General features: G+C 35.4%; 1 protein-coding gene across 4 annotated transcripts in view; it reads left to right on the top strand.

Moving 5' to 3' along the window:
* CNKSR2 (connector enhancer of kinase suppressor of Ras 2) overlaps positions 1-19410 on the top strand; it is a 203204-nt gene that overhangs the window by 100508 nt on the left and 83286 nt on the right. For 2 of the 4 annotated variants that reach the window (XM_031599325.2, XM_090124645.1), the window contains exon 9: positions 11739-11885. The exons of the other annotated variants lie outside the window; for them this stretch is intronic. In XM_031599325.2, the coding sequence (XP_031455185.1) occupies positions 11739-11885 (147 nt within the window). The remainder of the gene's footprint in view (positions 1-11738; positions 11886-19410) is intronic. 4 annotated transcript variants of the gene reach the window in all.

The following is a 19410-nucleotide window of genomic DNA, read 5'->3' as shown; positions in this document are numbered from 1 at the left end:
AGTTTCGTCTCGCAGGTTAGTGTGTTTTATGTGGCTCTGTAACTAAGGGCACAGCTCTTCCATAAGAATTCAAAAGAATGCATTCCGGTAAACTTTCATGTAAATTCCATTTTTAATCTCCTTTAAAAGCCTGGCTTTCTAAAACAGTTCCAAGGCAAACTAAAAGGAGTTATTGAGGCAGTTCAGAATTTTCACTGTACTTCAGCGCTCGCGTTTCTTCCCATATATAATTCAAGAGCGTATTTTGCCTCAAGATAATCTTCCTTTTAGTCAACTGAAAGTGCAGAAACATGAGTTATTACTGTTCACAGTATTCTTTCTGATTGCATCAGTGATAAGTCTGTGCAGAAACTATGGAAAGCAGAAGCCATGAGGTATCCATTGAGAAGCAGGATTCCTGAATGGCAGGCTGTTGTGTCATCTCCTATGAATAGCTTTTATGTTTAGGAGAAAATTTTTGCATGTTATTTATACCTTATTACAAGTATGATATGGCATGGATTTCATACAATTACGGTATGGCACAATAGATGTGGATTTCCCCAGTTTCTGTTCATTAGCTAAAACTCATCAGAATATATGTAAATAAAGATGATGGGAAAAAAAATTGTTCAGTTTGGCAAAGCAGGCAAATATGAGCAGCTATTGACCTGTTCCATGTAGAAGATAATGTGTTTTATGTGTATGGGTTTTTTGGACTCATGTAAGTTAACACCTACTTTTTCTCTGGTATGTTCTTTAATGTAGGAACTCTATGGACTCTTGGGAAGCGAGCCAGGTCAGAAGGATTTGGCTGCTGAAATTGTTTTTGCATTTACAGTTGAAAAACTTTGAGATGTTACTAAAATTCATCTGAAACATTATGGATATATTTACAAGACTGGATTTTGCATTTCTGTAAAGTAAGGCATATAGGAAGAGTATGAAATCTTTCCAGATCTTATCCTAACTTAATCCTTATGTAGACAAAGAAAGGAACAGGTTTTTAAGTTCCAGTGTGCAATGAGCAGGAATTCAACCTCCACAGACTCAGGCTTTGTGGGGAGCTAGCAAGTTCCAGCTGATAGGAAATACTGAACTTGAGGCACATATGAAACTCTGGACTCTGTGCACATGAAATGAATTTTGGAGTAGATACCATTTCATTTGGAGAAAAACAAACCATAAAAAAAAACTATCTTTGAATTTTACAAAAAAAATGTTGCAGATATTTCTATTTATTCAGTTTTTCTGCATTGTTTTGCAGTTTTTTTTTCCAGATCTGGGCTTGGTTTTTCTGGATACAAGTATTTCCTGTAAGACCTTGTTAGTTTGGCTTTGTGTCTAATGAGGGAAAGTGATCTGGAAAATGCAAGGAAGGGGACAGCAGAGGGGATAGCCATCTGAGTCCAAGATTTTGATGTCACATGTTTGAAACCTCACAAAACAGCTTCCACTAACATCTTTCATTTAAACTAATATTTTTTTTCTTTTATGATGCTTGACTTGAATAGTGAAGCAATGCAGCAAAATCATAAATGTTCAAAAGAAATACGCCTTCTCCTCAACTTCCTTCTATAGCTCTTATGCATGTGCTTTTATGGATGATGAGATAAAATGCTATCTCCTGGATCATGATTGTAATGCTTTCCAAATCCTTGGGCTTCCTCTGTTTATAATGATTTCATAAATGTAAACAGGAAAATTTGATTTTAAGGGTAAGTGGGATTTAGAGCAAAAAGCTTTTTAGGTATACTCAGATATGATAATGGAAGTCTTTCTGGAAATAATCTAGTTCTCTGCAGGGCACTGTTTTGAACTCTCTGTAGTTTGTCAGGATATGAGGACCATACTGTGATTTTTGGCAACTGTAGTCTGTCCTCCAAGTTCCCTCTCAATTTTTCAGTTCAGTTCTTTATTCTTACTTCATCACTGTTGCACAGTACTGATAAAGGAACTGAATTGTTGTGATCCTCACAGAATGAAACATGTTGGAATTTATGTTGAGATCATGTGATGTTATTCATGATCCCTTTTTTACATAGTGTTTTTTTTTTACATAGATGTGCAAATACTGACATAAATGTATTATTTTATATCCCAAATGTCAGCAGTGTGATATTGCAGAAATTGAATGTGTAGGGGAAGGTTATTTTATTTTCCCATGATGAATGCAAATCAAGTGTTTTTATATTAGTATAGATGAGAAAGTGAGAGACAAATTTGACAAATACAGGTGAATTATGTTGTGCTTTCCAAGAAATACTCTCCAGGGAGAAAAGATGCTCAGGCTCCAGGGATAATACACCTTTTCATGGAGAACTTCCCCATGCTTCTTCTCCACCATTCAGTAGCACAAATTCTGGATGTTCTTGCCTGATAAATATGTCTTCAGTTTTTCTCTGGGGCTTGTTCAAAGTTGACATGTGAAATGCATATACTGCTTTGGTTAGTGCAGCCTTATTTTTCTGTAAAAAGTATGCAGTGCCATTCACTTGCACTTCTAACTCTGTCATGACAAATCAAGCAACAATTGGGTCATGGCTGTACCTGTTAGAGCACCATAAGTTTGGCCAACACACACTGCATCTTATTTCTGCTGTACTTTAAATAATTTCCCTTTCCTCTTTCCACATGAAATTCTCACGCTTAACTGCAAACCTGTGCCACCAGCCAGTGGAATTAGGTCAATTGCAGCAGAAAGCCATACTGTGCCTTTCAGCAGCTACCTGTCTCCCAGCTGATAACAAAAAGACGTGACTGCTTGCACCTGAAGTCAAACCGCTTATTTAGCTTAGCAGAAAGCATTAAACCCGTGCCTTGAAATGGAAACCCTGGAAGGGTTAATCTTAAATCACAAGTGTGGTAGAAATTGCTTCTTACTGGTTCAGTCTCGGTGAGTGTCAGGATTGGACTTGTGAACTGATACACACATCCCACTTTCAGTGTGCTCTTTGATGCATGCTCCAAAGCACCTGGTCTGTGCCCTTTAAGCACATAAGCTTGGTGTGATAAACCTTAACTCTGGGATCAGGATGCTTTTATCGTAGCTGTATAGAAGTCCAGCTGCAAGAAACTTGATTACTGGAGGCCTTGGAGGAAGTAATAGAAGAAATTGGTTCTAGAGATGCCTTTCCTTAATTAGGATTGAGATGTGATTCAATGCGAACGCATGGAATTGATGGAAATTTTTTCTGCTAACTGACTGCAGTCATGGAAGACCTGTAGCCACATCTGCATCCCTTTTTTGTCTTGAAGATTTCTGTCCTGGCTGTAACTTCTGAATAGACAGCTGTATTATCATTGAGCTCTGGTAGTTCACTCATGATTAGATGAACACATATGAACAGCCATTCATCAGATTGTTGATTTCTTCCATTATTTTTCTTTAGAAAAATAATATTCTTTTGTAATGAATGATGTGGACACCACACCTAGGTTGACTTTGTAGGTTCTAATGTCCATTTTAGAAATTGTAGTAGTATTAAGAATTCTACTGCAGTAGCAGTTGACTGTTCTGTAGATGTTTTTGGTAGGCCTTCATAGTTTCACCACTGGTGATAACCAATTTACTGATTCCATAGAAAAATCAAGTATTTTCATGTAAACTATTCTTATGACCATACTCATATGGGTATATCTGCTAAGAATGACTGCAGTACTTTGTGTAGTATTCTTGTATTCTAATTGCTAAATTCATCTTTCTGGACAAAACTTACTTTAGGAATATGTGTTCTAGTATTTCATTTTTTGTTACAGTTGTTCAGTATTTTGCTTTATTTCCTGTACCATATTAAAAATGTTTCTTATTTTTATAAAAAAAAAAAAAAAAAAAAAAAAGCAGGTTCTCTAAATGGCATTAACTTTTCCAACAGAAATATTTAAATACAGTATGCTGCCAAAACCTTATGAATATATTTCTGATTTAAATATATATATAACATATACATAGCCAGAGCACAAATATATGTATATCTTATATACACATTATATATTCATGTATATTATTTATATAATATATATATTTGTGCTCTGGTTATTACTTTCTACTAATGCTGCTCTGATTTGTATATCCAGGAGATTTAAACTACAATGTAAGCAATGTGTCCTTAGTAGTGGAAAAAAAATGTAAATTCTGAAGTTAAAATTATTCTTTCAAAATTTCTTAGTCTCTGATGTATGAAATCTATGATTAGAGCTTATGTTTTATGTCCAGGTAGACAACAGTTGTAGAATCAGATTTTCCTGTTGTTAAATATGTTGGTGCCTGTAGAAGATATATTGAACCTTTTGTCCTTTATAAGCAAGCTAAAAAGCTTGCTGTTAGTTTAAGGTCAGGTACGTGAATTTGGAAAGAAGGACAAGGATTATTCTGCTCCTTTTAACTGAGATTGCTGAAAATTAAAGTACATTGTAGAAAAGCAAACAAGGAGATGTCTTCAAAGTCTTACAGATAAATTGTCTGATACTACAGAAGTGCACAACCTGTACCATGTATGTGCTTGGGCTCAGTAGTTTTGAATACCTCTGTGCTACGTGCAGATAGCAGCTGTGTAAGTTACACAGCTGATATTCAGCTTCCAGCCTGATCTTCTGCTGCATAATTCATTAACTTTGATGAAGTTGGGAGGTGACAGTGAGGGAGTGTGAGATGGTGATAATTGTAGAAGTGGATCAAAGCAGTAGGAAAAGCCAGTTAATGCTGTGTCATGAGGGAGGGAAAATTAAAGCAAGGAAATTCTCTGCTTGATTTGAATTTATGTGCTCTGAATATATAAATCGTTATTTAAAAAAAACAAAAAAAAAAACCTCCATTATTGGCTTAGAACACCTCATTGGCTTGAATGCTACACATTAGCTATGAATGATCACTTTAATAGCAGTAAAATGAAACAGGAACAAAAAGAACTCTCATGGCTAAATAATGAATGATTTACTATGGCAATTTCCTTTAACTCTCCATCCTTCTCCTTCCTTTAGCTAAATGATGCTACGTAACTTTTCAGCTTAATTAAAGGCTTTTGTTTTGGCTTGATTTTTAGTTTTCTGTGGGTTTTTTTTTCAGTTTGCTTGGTTTACTGGTAACCTTTAAGAACTAACTTTTTCATTACAACTTCTGTATAAACTAGATAATTAATTTTCACTGTATGGTTCAGTTTCAAGAAATACCTGTTTCAAACACTGTCTAGTGCTTGACAGCTGCAGATCTCAGTGAATTTATACATTGAAAAGAGCAGGGGTCAAAGACTGCTGGAATTATAGATTCTGTAGAATCCTTCTAAAATATTAAGTTGTCATAATATAAATTTAACATGAAAATATATACATATTTGTGTCTGTAAGCACGTATGTTTATGTGTATTTCTTATTTTAATTCCAGGACAACCATTTGGGGAATTTAAACATGAGAACATGCAATACATACACATGCATGCCTCAAATTCCCGCTGTGTGATGTAAACTCACAAAAGAATTACTGTAAGGGAGATATGGCTGTGGTGGCTTAATACTGCAGTTCTTCCTGAGGAGCACATTCCTTCTGCTGGAGAACTTAACTCTTTATCCCTATGAGGAGCAAGGCCTCTCACAGCTATGCTGAAGAGTAATCTGTGAGAAACTGGGGTCTGATCTGGTCTGCCTAAATCCTTCCTGAGCCCTCAGCTCATACAAATTGTCTGCACCTGATAAGATATTTATCAACACTTCCCTACTCAGCCTTGGAGTTTCTTGATCTCTCATCTGTGGCCTCCTGGGAATGCTGAAATGTCTGTCCCTTGAGGAGCCTCACTGAAATGAAGCTCTATTTTCCTTGGAAGCATCTGGAAATGAGGCCAAGTGGCAGCATCTTTATTCATATTGGTTCAATGCCTGTACTCTTGATAATGAAGAAGTAGGGCCTGCTTGCCACTGGGTGGATTTCACACTCTGTTCCCTGCAGTACATTTCTAACTTATATTTGTATGGCACAAAAGCGATCACTGAGAATTGGAACTGGAATCCTTGCTTCCCTGCTCCCAGTGCAGTGCACTGATGATTTCTTGCCAGCTGAATGATTGGGTGTCTTACCCATGTATTATTGTCAACATGGTGCTTTGCCTAAGGGAAGGCCTTTCACCTGAAATTTCGCATACCTTGGTGCTTGAGCTTAAAAGTCTGAATTAACCCCTCTGAGTCTAAATAATGCTGAGATTTATGTTCCCTGAGTGGGTGGAAGACTCAGTGAAAACCTTCCAAACTGCCAGAGCCTGACTGTCTCTTCTGGTGGTCTGCACCTCTGGTTGAAGAGAGAGGAACCTTACAGCCATCATGCTGAGACAGCAGGTGGCTGTGGGGAATCCCATGTACGAAGCTAGAAAAAGTGCTTCAGACTTCAGAGAAACATGAAAACCAAGCAAACTGAATTCTACCCTTTTTTTTTTTTTTTTTTTTTTGGTCATATCCTGTAACAGGGAAACAGTCCCCCATTTTTTTTCTCAAAAATCATTCCTAGTCACTGACCAAGTATTTGTGAAATAGGTCATATTCAAAAACATAAAGTTGGAGTCTTTGCTCTTCCTGACAAATATTTTCATTTATTTGTCCTAAAATGTTGTTAGGAATTAGTCAAAAGCAAAACTGAAAGATACGCGCTGTTAATTAATGGGGCTTCTATACAGAACTAGTTGTGTTCCTGGATAGTTCACATTTCAATTGCTCCATGCGTCAAACAGTTGCTTGTCTCAGTTAATGTGATGCTCTGTATTTGTGTTACTAGTATTTGTGAAGTTTGTTCAATTATGGTGGAGCAGAGCAGTACAAATACTTAAAAAGAGCAAGACCATAATAATATATGGTCAGAAGTTGTTCTCTGGATCAGATGTTTTTTTCTGAAAGAGTGATTAGAGCAGCTTAATGAGAGCTGATGACTTCTGATTTTAGATTTCAGTTTTGGTCGTGGTATAGTTTATTCATAGAAAAGTTTCTTTTAATTGTGAGCTGTAGCTTTACATAGTCAAAAATGGATATTAAAATGACTTAAAGTTTAGTGATAATAAGGAAATTTGTAATAAAACATCCAGATTTTTTCAAGAAACAATTTTTCTTTAATCTGTATGCCAACTAGGTTGTTGCGGCTTCAGACAACAACACAGAGTGGTGTGATCAGTAATGTTCTAGGGGTGAAAAGAACTAAATTCTGTAACAATGGATAAATTATAATCATATTCATTTAAATAATAAAGCAGAAGTACTCCTTAATTAAAATTACAGTAAATGCAATCACAATACTATCAATCTCTCTTCTCTGGGAGAAAACTGTTACATAAGCATGGATTTCATTATTATGCTAGCCTAATAAGCTAGATAAATCCCTGAAAGACATCTGCTACCCTCCTGACACTACTTCTCTCACCACATACAGATACAGCTTTCATCTCTGTGGTAGTCCATACTACAAACATCCTTCTGTGGTTTCCTCACCCCAAAATGTTTTCTGTAGGCGGAAGACCTATGGCCTTCCATTATTTTCTAACCTTTTCAAGCATCTGCAGCTGGGAGAAGGGATTTCTACTAAGGTATTTGTTTCACAGGGCTGCCAGCTGACCATCCTCAGCTGTGGTCAGTGTTCATGAAAATCAATCTGCAAATTTAACAGCGTGAAGCCAGATAGTTCCTTGTCATATTCTGACTTGCTCAGCAGCTAGCTATGTTTGATAGACAATGATTTGAAGTGGGCTTTTATTTTGTTAGGATTTTTTCTTATGTACTATTTTTTATCTATAAAATGCAAGGTGGGCGAAAGGGGGCTTCTTTAAAAAAAAAGAAAAATCTTATGATGAATATGCTTTCTTCCTAGAAATTCTATTTTTATTAGCTCAAAAATGATTAAAGCTTGAATCTTGTAGTGGTTGATACGTCAAAGAGCTCTGGCTGCATTCCACTTACAACAAGCACTAAAAGAATAAGAATTTTTATTATCTCTCTGTTCTAGTAACCTTTTAAAATTAAACGGCAGAATGGATTTTCCATATTTGCTTAGCAATAAAATAGCAGACTGCTTTGCAGTTTATATTTAGCAGAAAAATACTACTTTTAAAGAAAAAGTGTAAAAATATAAGTACTTTTCCCCTTTTTACAAATCTGCAATTCAGGAATGAATTAACATAACTGTGGAGAAAGAACAGTTTTCATGGAAGCAGAATATCTGACATAGACTTTCATGGGATTCTTGTGACCCTGTGAACAGGAATATGCCTGTAAAAGTATGGATTCTGTTCTGTTTATCATTTTACTATAATTCCATCCCCGTCTGATTTAGTTTCAGTCTGCATTAGATTTACATGCTGCTTTTAACTGCTGCTGCAGCTCTGTAGTCTCCTTTTAACAATCTTTTCTGGATTTTTTCAGACTGTAGGTTATTTATTAATGCATCTAAGGGCACCTACACTCACGTCAACCTGTGGTGCTCTCTTCTATCTCTCTTCTCCAAGTTCCCCCATCTTTGCATTTACCTTCCATTGCTGCTCTTTGAATCCATATTCATCCTTCTCCATCCTCCTCCAAACCCACTCTCTGCACTCAGTGCTGAGCTGTGCTGGCAGCCTAGTGGGGGACTCAGGCACAGCACAGCAAAACCCAAGGCTGTGTTTAGGCTGCCACTGAAGAAACAGCTTTATTGATGACATGCAATTTAACAACAGGGACTTTCTTCATCTTTATAACTGAGTACTTGGCCAGTATAGTTCCCTGATTAAAAAATTAATTGCTTGAGAGAGGTGGCCTGGAAAATAATCCTCTCTTCATCTCCCAAACCATTGAGGAAGCTTTCCTATTACTGTCTGTGTTTGCAGTATGTGAGCAAGATAAAGGATATGGTAGGGACTTTAAAAGCTGTGCCAAAAGATCTTGATGATTAGAAGTTGAGAATTGACAGCTGTGATGGTAATGAGAAAGCCGAAGATCCTGAAGAGAGGCCAGAGAGAATAAATTCAAATCATACTTAGAAGTTTAGATTACATATCTCTAAAGCAAATTTCTGGAAAAGCATTTTAAGTTCCAGATATATTCATTGCCTTTTCCTCCCCCCAGCCTAACCTCAGATAAAATTGCTTCTGCATAGTTCCTATCAAACTGAATTTTGATGGGATCTAAACAGTGTGGGAAATGAAGATCATGACTCCTTCCTGGGCGCCAGCATCTTTCAGTTGATTGTGGACCTTCTCTTATGTTAGTTGTTCCTCTTAGACCCATGTGATCATTTCTGTTCAGAAGATGAAAAACAAGGACTGCCCGAACTTGCCAGAAAGCTCTTTCAAGAAACCAAATAAAAACAGGATGAACAGCATTTGAAATTCATAGTAAACTCAGAGATTTCCTATGAAAATTAAGTAAAATTGTTTCTAATCATGAGCTTCTAAATTAAATACATCAGATCTATTGCTTTGAAGTGATTTTTTTTTTTTTTACTTTAATCCCCTAATTCTCATAAAGAGACTAGATAATCTTCCATTTATAGCAATGTAAAGCCTAGTTGAAATATACAGTATTGTTTATCTCTGCAAAGTACGAACTTGCATTTAAAATAGTTTAAAAGCAACTAGGAAGAGAAAGCAATTTTATTTATATCTCTCTGGCTGTTTCAGTGATAAACAGATGGCTTTAAAGCACAGCTTTCCCACGCAGCATTCTACCAACTTAAATGGCAAGAACCTTGCAGCTTGATTCTGTAGCTAGGGTCACATCATGTTCTCCTCCAGGCTCCTTGTGCTTCTTTATTCAGTAGAAGTATTCCTGTCTGTAAGTCTGTCTTCAGTTGTTACATTAGGCATCAGTAGCTTACAAACAGAGATGCCTTACGTGAAATGTGGACTTCTAATTCTTCTTTTGAGTAGCACAGTGCAAATGAAACCATATGGATGTCCAATGTAATGTTATGGAACTGTAGGTAATGGATTGTTTCTAATAAGCAGTGGAAGACTCTGAAAACAGTGTTGTATTTTTTATGAAATCGTGATATTAAGGCACAAAGCCTATACTTGCAGAAACTTGGTTTCAATGCTATTGAAAGAGGATGGACACTTCAGCAGAATGTAGGTATTGAGCTAAACTTGACTATGTTCATGTTTAATTATATTCAAAGTATAATAGCCATATCCCTAATACAGGGGACTGAAAATAAGAATTCCAGCATGTTTGGAAGTCTTCTGTGGAAGCTGGAAAATATTCAAAAAAGATAAGTGTTGCCAACATCCTGTTTCTTTGTTTACAATAATATTGCTGTAAAAGTACATCTTGGATATCATGAAGTTTTCTGTGGTGGAAAAAGACAGGTAGGTTCACAGTAGCTGAACAAAAGTGAAGTTTGAACCGTGTTTTTGATACAGGATTGTTGATGTGTTACCGTTGGCTTAAGTTGCATGTTTATGTGAGACTATCAGCTCTTAAAATCAGTCATGTTAAAGAAACAAAGTGAGTCTTGATGTAATGGGAAATAAGGTAAAAAAAAAAAAAAAAAAAAAAAGTAGCAACAACCTACCTTCAAAATAGGTTACAAATATTTGTTTCATATATCGCTATACTGATGATCAGGATCATCTGCATTGTGTTTGTTCATGTTGCTTGTTTGATCATTTTCAAATATGTGGCTATGATATAGTGTAACATTACCACTTCACACCTCTAGAAGTTCTTTTGGAAAGAATTTCTCATCTCAATTTTATAATTTTCTTTTTAATGTGGTTCTTGCATAAAGTCTGAAAGCAGACAAATATTTGCATCTGTGATCCTTTAAACAACAGGAGAGCACACTTGTAAATTTATAGGACAAAGTTAGGAAAACTGTCGAATTTACCAAAATAAACGCTTTCTAAGTATCAGGCTACAATTTTCAAGGAACATATGATTCTGTGTGCTGTCACTCTATGTGCCAAACCTGAACATGCAAGGATGCAATATCTTTATCCATCTCAAGATGGATATCTAAACTTGGGCTTTATTTAGACAGATGATGTTGCCATCAGTTGTGCTGTTTTAATATTTGAAGAACTTTTTCTCAGCAACGCAAAGTGAGTGATTCAGAAAGCTCTAGCCTCTGCTTAGAAATAAAAACCTGCTACTTTCCACTTTAGTCAAGTTTTTAATTTTAGAATGTTTCAACATGCTGTAATTCAATTGGGAAAATTGTATTTTGGTATAATACTGAAGTAGTGGCTAGACTGTACTTCTGTCATTAATTGCTATTTGTTTCTGAAATCATCATGAAAGAAGTACTATTTAAGAAAAGGCCTTGTGATTCTGATTTTATTTTTATAGCACTGTGAAGAGTAGAAGATTTGTTCTTGTTTGTGCTTGCATAAGCAACTAGAAGTGGAATGACTGCATGTGGTTAGTGGACTTTAAATAGCAACTATAGACTATAAAATGCTCAGTTTTCAATTGAAGTGTATGAGCAGAAGCCAGGGCTTTTTAACCTTCTAGTCCCTAAAGTCTGTGTACAGAGCAAATTTTAAGAACACTTCAAGGTTTGACTGTGTTTTTACAGAGGAGTAACAGTAGTTTATTAATTCTAAAACATGAAATTATGCATATCCATCTTAATGCATTATAATAATTATTTTAGTTGACATGATTTTTATGCAGTAATTTTTTTGACATTTCTAGAGTTTATCTTTAAAATTTATATACACTCCTATTATGTTATTTTACTAATCTTATTTAAAAAGGGACATTAGATATTGAATATTGTACCTCAATTTTATTGTAATGATTTTACTGGTTACCAGGTGGGGTGGCAGTTGAAAAATTTGGTGAATGCACTACGAGAGGATCCGAGTGGTGTTATCTTAACTTTGAAAAAGCGACCTCAGAGCATGCTTACCTCAGCACCAGCTTTACTGAAAAATATGAGATGGAAGCCCCTTGCTCTGCAGGTAATGAAGCTTAATCATAAGTCATACACCATCATTTTAGCTATAAACTATCTCAGTGATGCTTTATTGTGCTTCATCTCAGCAGCATATGGATTTACTCTTGTATGCTTTGAAAAATTGTTTCTGAAATGATTTCTCTGCAGTTTGTTCTCATAGGCTCAACTGAAGTTAAACCTGTTAGTAGAACTTGTCAAAGTTCAGAAGTAATCAGCACAGTGCTTTTCAAGGCAGAAAAGTAGCTCCCAGAACTTTTCTAGCTATAGGGAAGAAAGCATATCTAAGGAACTTACAGATTTTAGTTTATTGTCATGTTAAGCTCTCCACACAGAATAACTTCAAAGAAAGAGAGATGGAAGAGATCTTTAGTCCTCAGTTTGATCTGTCATGGAATTTCAGGAAAATGTATGCAGTGGTTTTCTTCAACAAAGCACATGACCAGCAAAATTTGCCTATATAAATAAATCTGCATGTTTGTCAGCGTGTTCCCTGTGAAGGAACCATTGCATATGGATTTAGTACAGGATGACCAGTTGGATCTTTATTTTTAGCAAGCCTACGATGTGCTGAAAACCATGAGATGGTTTCATTAAAGCATTCATGTTTCACTCTAGGATAAAATGTCAATGGGATGGATTTCTCTTGGAAATAAAAGTTATCTCCACTCTGATAAACAGTATGTAACCAACAGATGGAACTGAAAAATAATCCCTTTTTTAAATTCAGTTCAGATAGGGCAATGTTTAGAATTTTATTTTCTTTGCATAATGAATGCATTCTTTGGTACATTTTTATTGCCACAGTAAAAATTCTAAATTAAAATTAAGTACATTTGAGAGAGAAAAGACTTCCACATAGTTCAAGAGAAAGGAAAATGAAATGTGGAAATGCCACTGCTAATGGCTCTGGTGTTTGCCATTTAAAATAATGGTAGATTCATAAAAAGAACTAATGTCTCAAAGAACTTCTTTCAACTATGTATTTTTATACATTTATTTTATCGTGATTGAATACCTCATTGTCTGTCGAACTGAATAAGGTTATAAAAGATTGGGATGTCTTGGTCTTTCAGATATAAAGTACTGACAATATATGTAACATAAACTTTGAACCAAAAGTATCATATGAGTGTCTAAACATAAAATTACTGACTTGTATGCATGGTGTGTATGAATGTCCATGTTTGAAGGCTGTGCTTTTTATCATAGCTTTAGTAAAAATATAGCTACAAATGAAAAATGCATATCATTGCTTCACTGCTTTAAATGAGATCAAATGCTTTCAGTCTGTATCCATTTTGGGTGAGTTAGTTTCAGTTTGTAAACTTCAGTTTATCGTTTGCCTCTAGAATCATTCAACTGAAGATCACACAACAGAAGTTTATGAGACAAGCTATTGATCTTAGCAAGTAGGCCATTAAATCAAAAGGGTAGGAAGAAATTGGACAGAAACCAATTTCCACCATCTAAACAAAGTCCAGTAAGAATGTGAGGGTTCCTATAGTCCTTTACAGTGAAGGCAATCATGAGAAAAAGTTGTGAGCATATTTGAAACTCTACACTCAGTTCTAGAAACAAAACTCCTTTAGTGTGTTCTATTTGGCTCTTATTTACACCTCAGCATCCTTAGTTCAGTGCAAATGATAAAGTGTTATTCAAAGTTAAATAACTGTATATAAGTTAAATAGAACAGTTACAGTTTCATTCATCTGAATGAATTTTAAATTGATCTACCTTAGTTGACAGCAAAATGGACTATACACATACCTCTTTCTCCATCTGGTGATAAAAAGAGTGCTGACAGCTAGATCAAATAAAGATTACCTCTGTTAGATAAGATGAAACTGAGTCTACAGAGAGGTTTTCTGTAATGTTTTGAGGTTGAGTGAAAGATAGACTTTTTTTGTTCGTTATTGGCTTTTTTTTTTCTGATATTGTAGAAAATCTGGTTATTTTCTGGGCTAATATGAGTACAAATAGAGGCACTGCTAAACATTAAAGAGATAATTCCAGTGTTGTGATGCTATTCTGATACACCAGGAAAAGGTCAGAACCTTATTCAATACTTCTGTGTGCACTGTACATGTGTGTCTGTTGTAATCTGTGATTTTTAGTGTGGGAAACAGCAGTTTTCCTAAGTAGATTATCAAAAGAGATCCAGGGTGACATGAAGACAAACTTCAGAGGTTGCATATAGAGAAGATTTTTGTTGTTAATTTACGCAAATGAGAGGTGAACAGATGTTAGAGTCTATTGGTGTTAAAGTTTAAATGCAGCCTAAGTGTGAAATTGGTGCTGTATGCTTGTTTAATAAAAAGCAGTAAAAACAGAATACAATATAATTGATTGTATAGCTATTAAAATATGAGGTAGTATTATAACAATTGAGGTAATAAATATAGCTAATAAAAATATGTTTTAATAGCTCCTCTTTTTCTATTCCAGTATTTATCTATTAGAAAATGTTAGGAAAAAGAATCTTCCAAAAAACCCTGTGTTCTGTGATTGAAGTAACATTGTGGCTGTTCCAAAATTCCTTTTGTTCCAAATTCACATAATCACGTGCTTGGAAGTTAGTGAGAGAGGACAAAATAAAAATGATAGCAAATGGGAAAAAAAGATAAAAGGAAAAGCAGTACTTCCATCACCTTTGGAGACAGAGGAAAATATGATAACTTGTTTTCCTATATTAGGATATCATGAAATAATTGAGGATGTTATAACTGTGCTGTCATCTCAGAGCTATGTTAATTGAACCATATGTATAATTCAACGAACACAAGCTATAAAGACATTATGACTCAGTATAATAATTCTGTTAAAGTACAAAATGTGAGTGGAAGCCTCAAGAGACTCTAGAATAAGTTATGGAGATGAAATTGTAATAAAAATGTGGATTAGGATCTGAAAAAGTTTGCTGTATTTTTTTTTTTTTTGGCTCTGCAAATGGGGTGAACAGAGGAAAAACATGGTGTCACAACTTGCAATGACTGAGTTGGAAAAGTGTAAATTTGCCCCAGTGTAAGGGGGCTGACAAAAACAGAACTAAGATTTTGTATGCATGCCATCTGTGAGGATCTTTAATGGTTGTTAGAGCAAACGTAAATATTTCAGTTATTAAAATACAAACATTGAGATTGAGAAACATTTGAAAGATTTTAAAAATAAATTTTTGCTGAAAATGGATAGTGTTTAGGCATTGGTAAAATGCATTTTGCTTGTTTAGTTTATCATTCTATGTAGGAACATGAAGTTTGCCATTTGCAGCAGCATGAAAAGCTGGATTTCAGAGAGTCATAGGAAGTGTGCCTATAAACTGGGAAAAGGCTAGAGGAGTCTTCCAGTTCAGGCAGTATGCAGGTGCTACCAGTATATCTATCAATTTGGGGTGTGACTTGGTATGGTATCCTGGTCATCAGACTAGTATCCTACCCATTCTGTGTAGCAGTTCTGAAACTTATAGCCAGTGGCTTGAAGTAAAGGAAAACAGTACAACTAGCTATGGCTGTACTATTAACCATTACCTAACAAGTGTCTACATACAAGTGCATTAACTCCATCCATAAGATCAATCAATACTGAAAGGAAAACATCCATTTTTTTCCCCTCCAGTGTCCTGATGAAATAAGGTGGTTTGGGTTTTTGTTTTCAGTCACTTGATGATTGTCTCTTTTAATATCCATCAGGTATCCCACTTCTTGTAGTAATAGAGTTGTCCCTTAACGCATTCTGGAATCATGACAGAATGTTGGAAGTCAAGGGATTTTCAGCCTGTGTTGTTTTTTTCATTGCTTTTATAAAATCTGAATTAGGCAGCTATGGCCTTGGAGAGTTGTTTTTTTGTTTCTTTGTTTTTTGTGGTTTTTTTTGTTTTTTTTTTTTTTGCCTTTGCAATGAAGGTATTCATTAATATGGTATTGTACTACAAATATGAAGATGCTATGCCTGCAAGATAAGACCTACTAAATTTGCCTTTCAGTTACTTCCTCTGGTACGCTTGTATTTCAGATTGCAATGTTAGTACTTCTGACTGTTACTGAATATGCTCAACAAAAAAACAAGTTCCATCTTTTTTCTTTTTTTTTTTTTTTCACTTCTCTCATTCAAGATAGAGATGATGGACTCTCCATATTTTTGTCTGTCCACGGAGCAATCAGCTGGCAGTTTAAAATATAAATAAACCTCTTCTACTCTAGATCGTCTCTTTCATTTCTTCTTCCCACTTTGAGTTTTTCTTGGGAGGTTTCAAAGGAAGGCTCTCTGAACTGCAGTTTGAACAAAGGGGAAGGTTCAGTAAAGAAGAATCTTAGGTTCTCTAAGTCAGTATCATCGTGATAGCAAGAATCTAACTGCAAAGTCATCTTTTACTTCTGGAAAATGCTTTATAATTACTCAAAAGAAACTAGACTTTGACTATGGCGTGAAGATGTTTCATCCAGTATCTTGAAAAGGAATGGTCACACTTCAGCTAATTTGGATGAAGCCCTGCCAGTTTCACTGATGTCAGTGAGGCTGGGGGCAGGTCCAGCTTCTATCTTGTGTCTTGATTTGGAAAAAACCTTTTGACTTCTCTTCACTATTCTGCCACAGTCTTAATCAAACTTATTTAAATGTCATGTTTTGTATATTTAAAATAGTTCACTGTACTGTTTTATATGTGATTAAATTTTACTGTTAAAAAAATTGCCAAGACCTCAGCATCTGTATTATTTTAAAATAATCTTTATTTTCAATTAGATACGCATCTCTACTATGCTATGTTCAACATTTCAGCCTCCTAAGAAGCAACAGTAACAGCAGAGTCCTTGGACAGAGAGAAAATCCTACTTTTATTATTATTATTTAGTATTTTTTCTCATTATATTGCTTCCTTCATTCAACTATAGGCAATGTCATGTTCTGTTTGAATCATATATGATTAGAATTAATGACTTTACAGTTTTTAATCATTAAATTTGAATAAAATACTAAACTGTTGGCTCTTCAGTTGCTTAGCTGTCTTTTAACTACATGCACTTTTTGCAGTGTTGTTAAAATTAATTTGGACTGGGTTTTCCTACAGAGTTTGAATTGGTTACAGAATTTCATTACTTCATGTCATGTTCATCTTATAAAAAGTTTGTTATTGGAAACATTTTGTTCAGGAAATCGTAATATCTTGGTCCAATATGAAAACATATATTAACAGTAAAATCTGTCTACTGCTGCAAATACTGTGTAAAGATATTACTACTTAAAATATTGTTTTGGTTTTGCTTATATTTTAAAAATTGTATGCCTTTATATGGAGCAGTGTTTCTCAAACTGTGTATTGCAACTACCAAGGGAGTTAATGAAAGGTTCAAACAGTTTTAAAAAACATTAAAAAGAATTTTAGATGGTATATATTAATTATTAATTACATTCATTGTTTAGAGGAAAAAGAAGCCAATAAAAGAGAAAAAAGCTGACAATATCAGTTTGGGGAAAGCAATACTAGCTCCCTGTACCAAGAAGGAGGGAAGGGGACCACAGGACTGAGCTAATAGAATAGGGCAGTTCTTGGAGAAGTGGCAGTCAATATATATGCACTATCACTCAGTAATTATAGAAACTTTTTACTTATTTCTCTCTCATGGAGGAACTTCGCTGTTGTAAGTAAAGTTGTTTTTCTATTCTCTGGACAGCTGTCAACTTGGTAGAGGATCCATAATGACTAATAATTCTGAACGAGGATGGTGCATCCAGAATGTTTGAGAAACAATACTCCAAAGTGTATTGAAACATGCATTTTGTATTGGTCATTGGGGATTAACATTGATGTAGGGCTTTATGTGGGATATTTTTGAGGATATTCCAGTTCTAATATATAACTTCTAAACTTTCTCTGTCAGGTATTTCCCATGGATTAAGTATTTAAATCTGTGGTCCTGAAAACAGTTTTATTGCTGTTTCAGGGTTCCCACTTGTCTGGCCAGCCTGCCAAAAGTGACTGCAGTGGGAACAAGTTCTAGTCTTTGGAAGGGAGTTGACTCAGTGATAACACTTATCTCCAAGGCATCTAAATCAGACATACTGGAATTGAAGTTCTATGATGTTCATTGTGCCTACGTGGCATAATATAGTCCACTAAATGACTGCCATTGACATATAGGATGGATGCAATCTGATTTTCTTGTGGATGCACAAATTGACTTAAACTGAACCGACTGATGAGAATTGCAATGCAAAATGACACAAGGGTGCACCTTACCTGCACCCTGAAGGTTCTGAAGGCTCCCTTTTCAACAAGGAGGGCCTGATAATTTAAATTCCATACAAAATGAAAGCTGAACTCCTAGATCCACGAGGTGGTAACTACTGCAATGCTCTTGGTGTGTTGAGCTACTATCAGGGGAGCACATCTGAGTGTTTTTACCACATTGCATTTTTTTTTAAAAGATTCACTGATTTATTAGGTTAAGTGATGGTTTAAAAAAAAAAAAAAAGTGATGGCCTGTTTTTAAATTTGGTTTTCTCCTTCTATTCCAGTTTTTCTGGAACAAAGCTTTTCTGCTTTTGTAGAAATGATCCAAAGAGTTGAGTTTGGTAGTGTGACCTAGATACATAAAAGACGTGAGATTTCCTAGTATGTTTTGGGGTGATCCTAAAAGATTATGCTTTCTCTCGTACTAGATTTTATTACAGCTCCTCTTCAGAGCTTCTGGGCCCTGGGAAGATTTACCTATATTGCAATTACATGAGATATCAGACTCATTAGAACTGAGAATCTCATTAGCATTTAAATAGCTAAGCCCAGGTAATTCTGGGGAATTTGTTACCTGTGTCTTGTAGCCCCCCAGCAGCTGGTCAGAATGGGTGTGGGCTAATCAATCCATTGTTAGCACAGACCACAATTATGCTTAGGCATGAATTTCCTTGTGACAGAAATTATAAATTCCTATTAATTGCTGTCTCTGTGGCCCTGTTTCTTCAAATCTGCCTATTTGTTCAGTTAAAAAGCTGCCTTCCTCTTCAGTGCGGAGAGGAGCAAATCCTCTCTCAGTGCTCCTGTCAGTATGAGCTATAAACAACATCTTGGGCCTAACAAGTGTAAACATGATCCTGATAATAAAATTCTTTTGGCTTAGGAAAAAATAGTTCTACATACTGCTCAACAACCTACAGTGTGTACTTACCATAATTATGCAAGGTATTGGAAAGGGAAAATAAAGACATTGCTTTAGTAAGTGGTTGAAGAACATCTGTGGCTACTGTGTCACAGATGAAAATTTAAACAAGTTTTTGTTCTTCTGAAAGAGTTTTCCTTGTTTGTTTTGTTGTTTTTTTTGTTTTGTTTTGTTTTGTTGTTTTTTTTCCTCCTTCCCCCAGTTTTGCCACCACCTTTAGTCTTACTTTTGCAGACGTCAGTCTTCTGCTCATTTTTATTGGTCGTAAAGTCTTTTTTACCTGTCTGGTTTTGTGTTTGTGTCTTTCTCCCTTTCTTCCTGTAAGTATTGGCTGTCTTTCATTGGTATGGTCACAGAATACTCACATTAACTTTATCGAGC

This window comes from Phasianus colchicus, chromosome 1 (assembly GCF_987193195.1).
Source record: "Phasianus colchicus chromosome 1, bPhaCol1.hap1.1, whole genome shotgun sequence".
Taxonomy (NCBI): domain Eukaryota; kingdom Metazoa; phylum Chordata; class Aves; order Galliformes; family Phasianidae; genus Phasianus; species Phasianus colchicus.
Note: the sequence above shows the minus strand (reverse complement) of the source record. Positions and strands in the feature narration are given on the sequence as shown.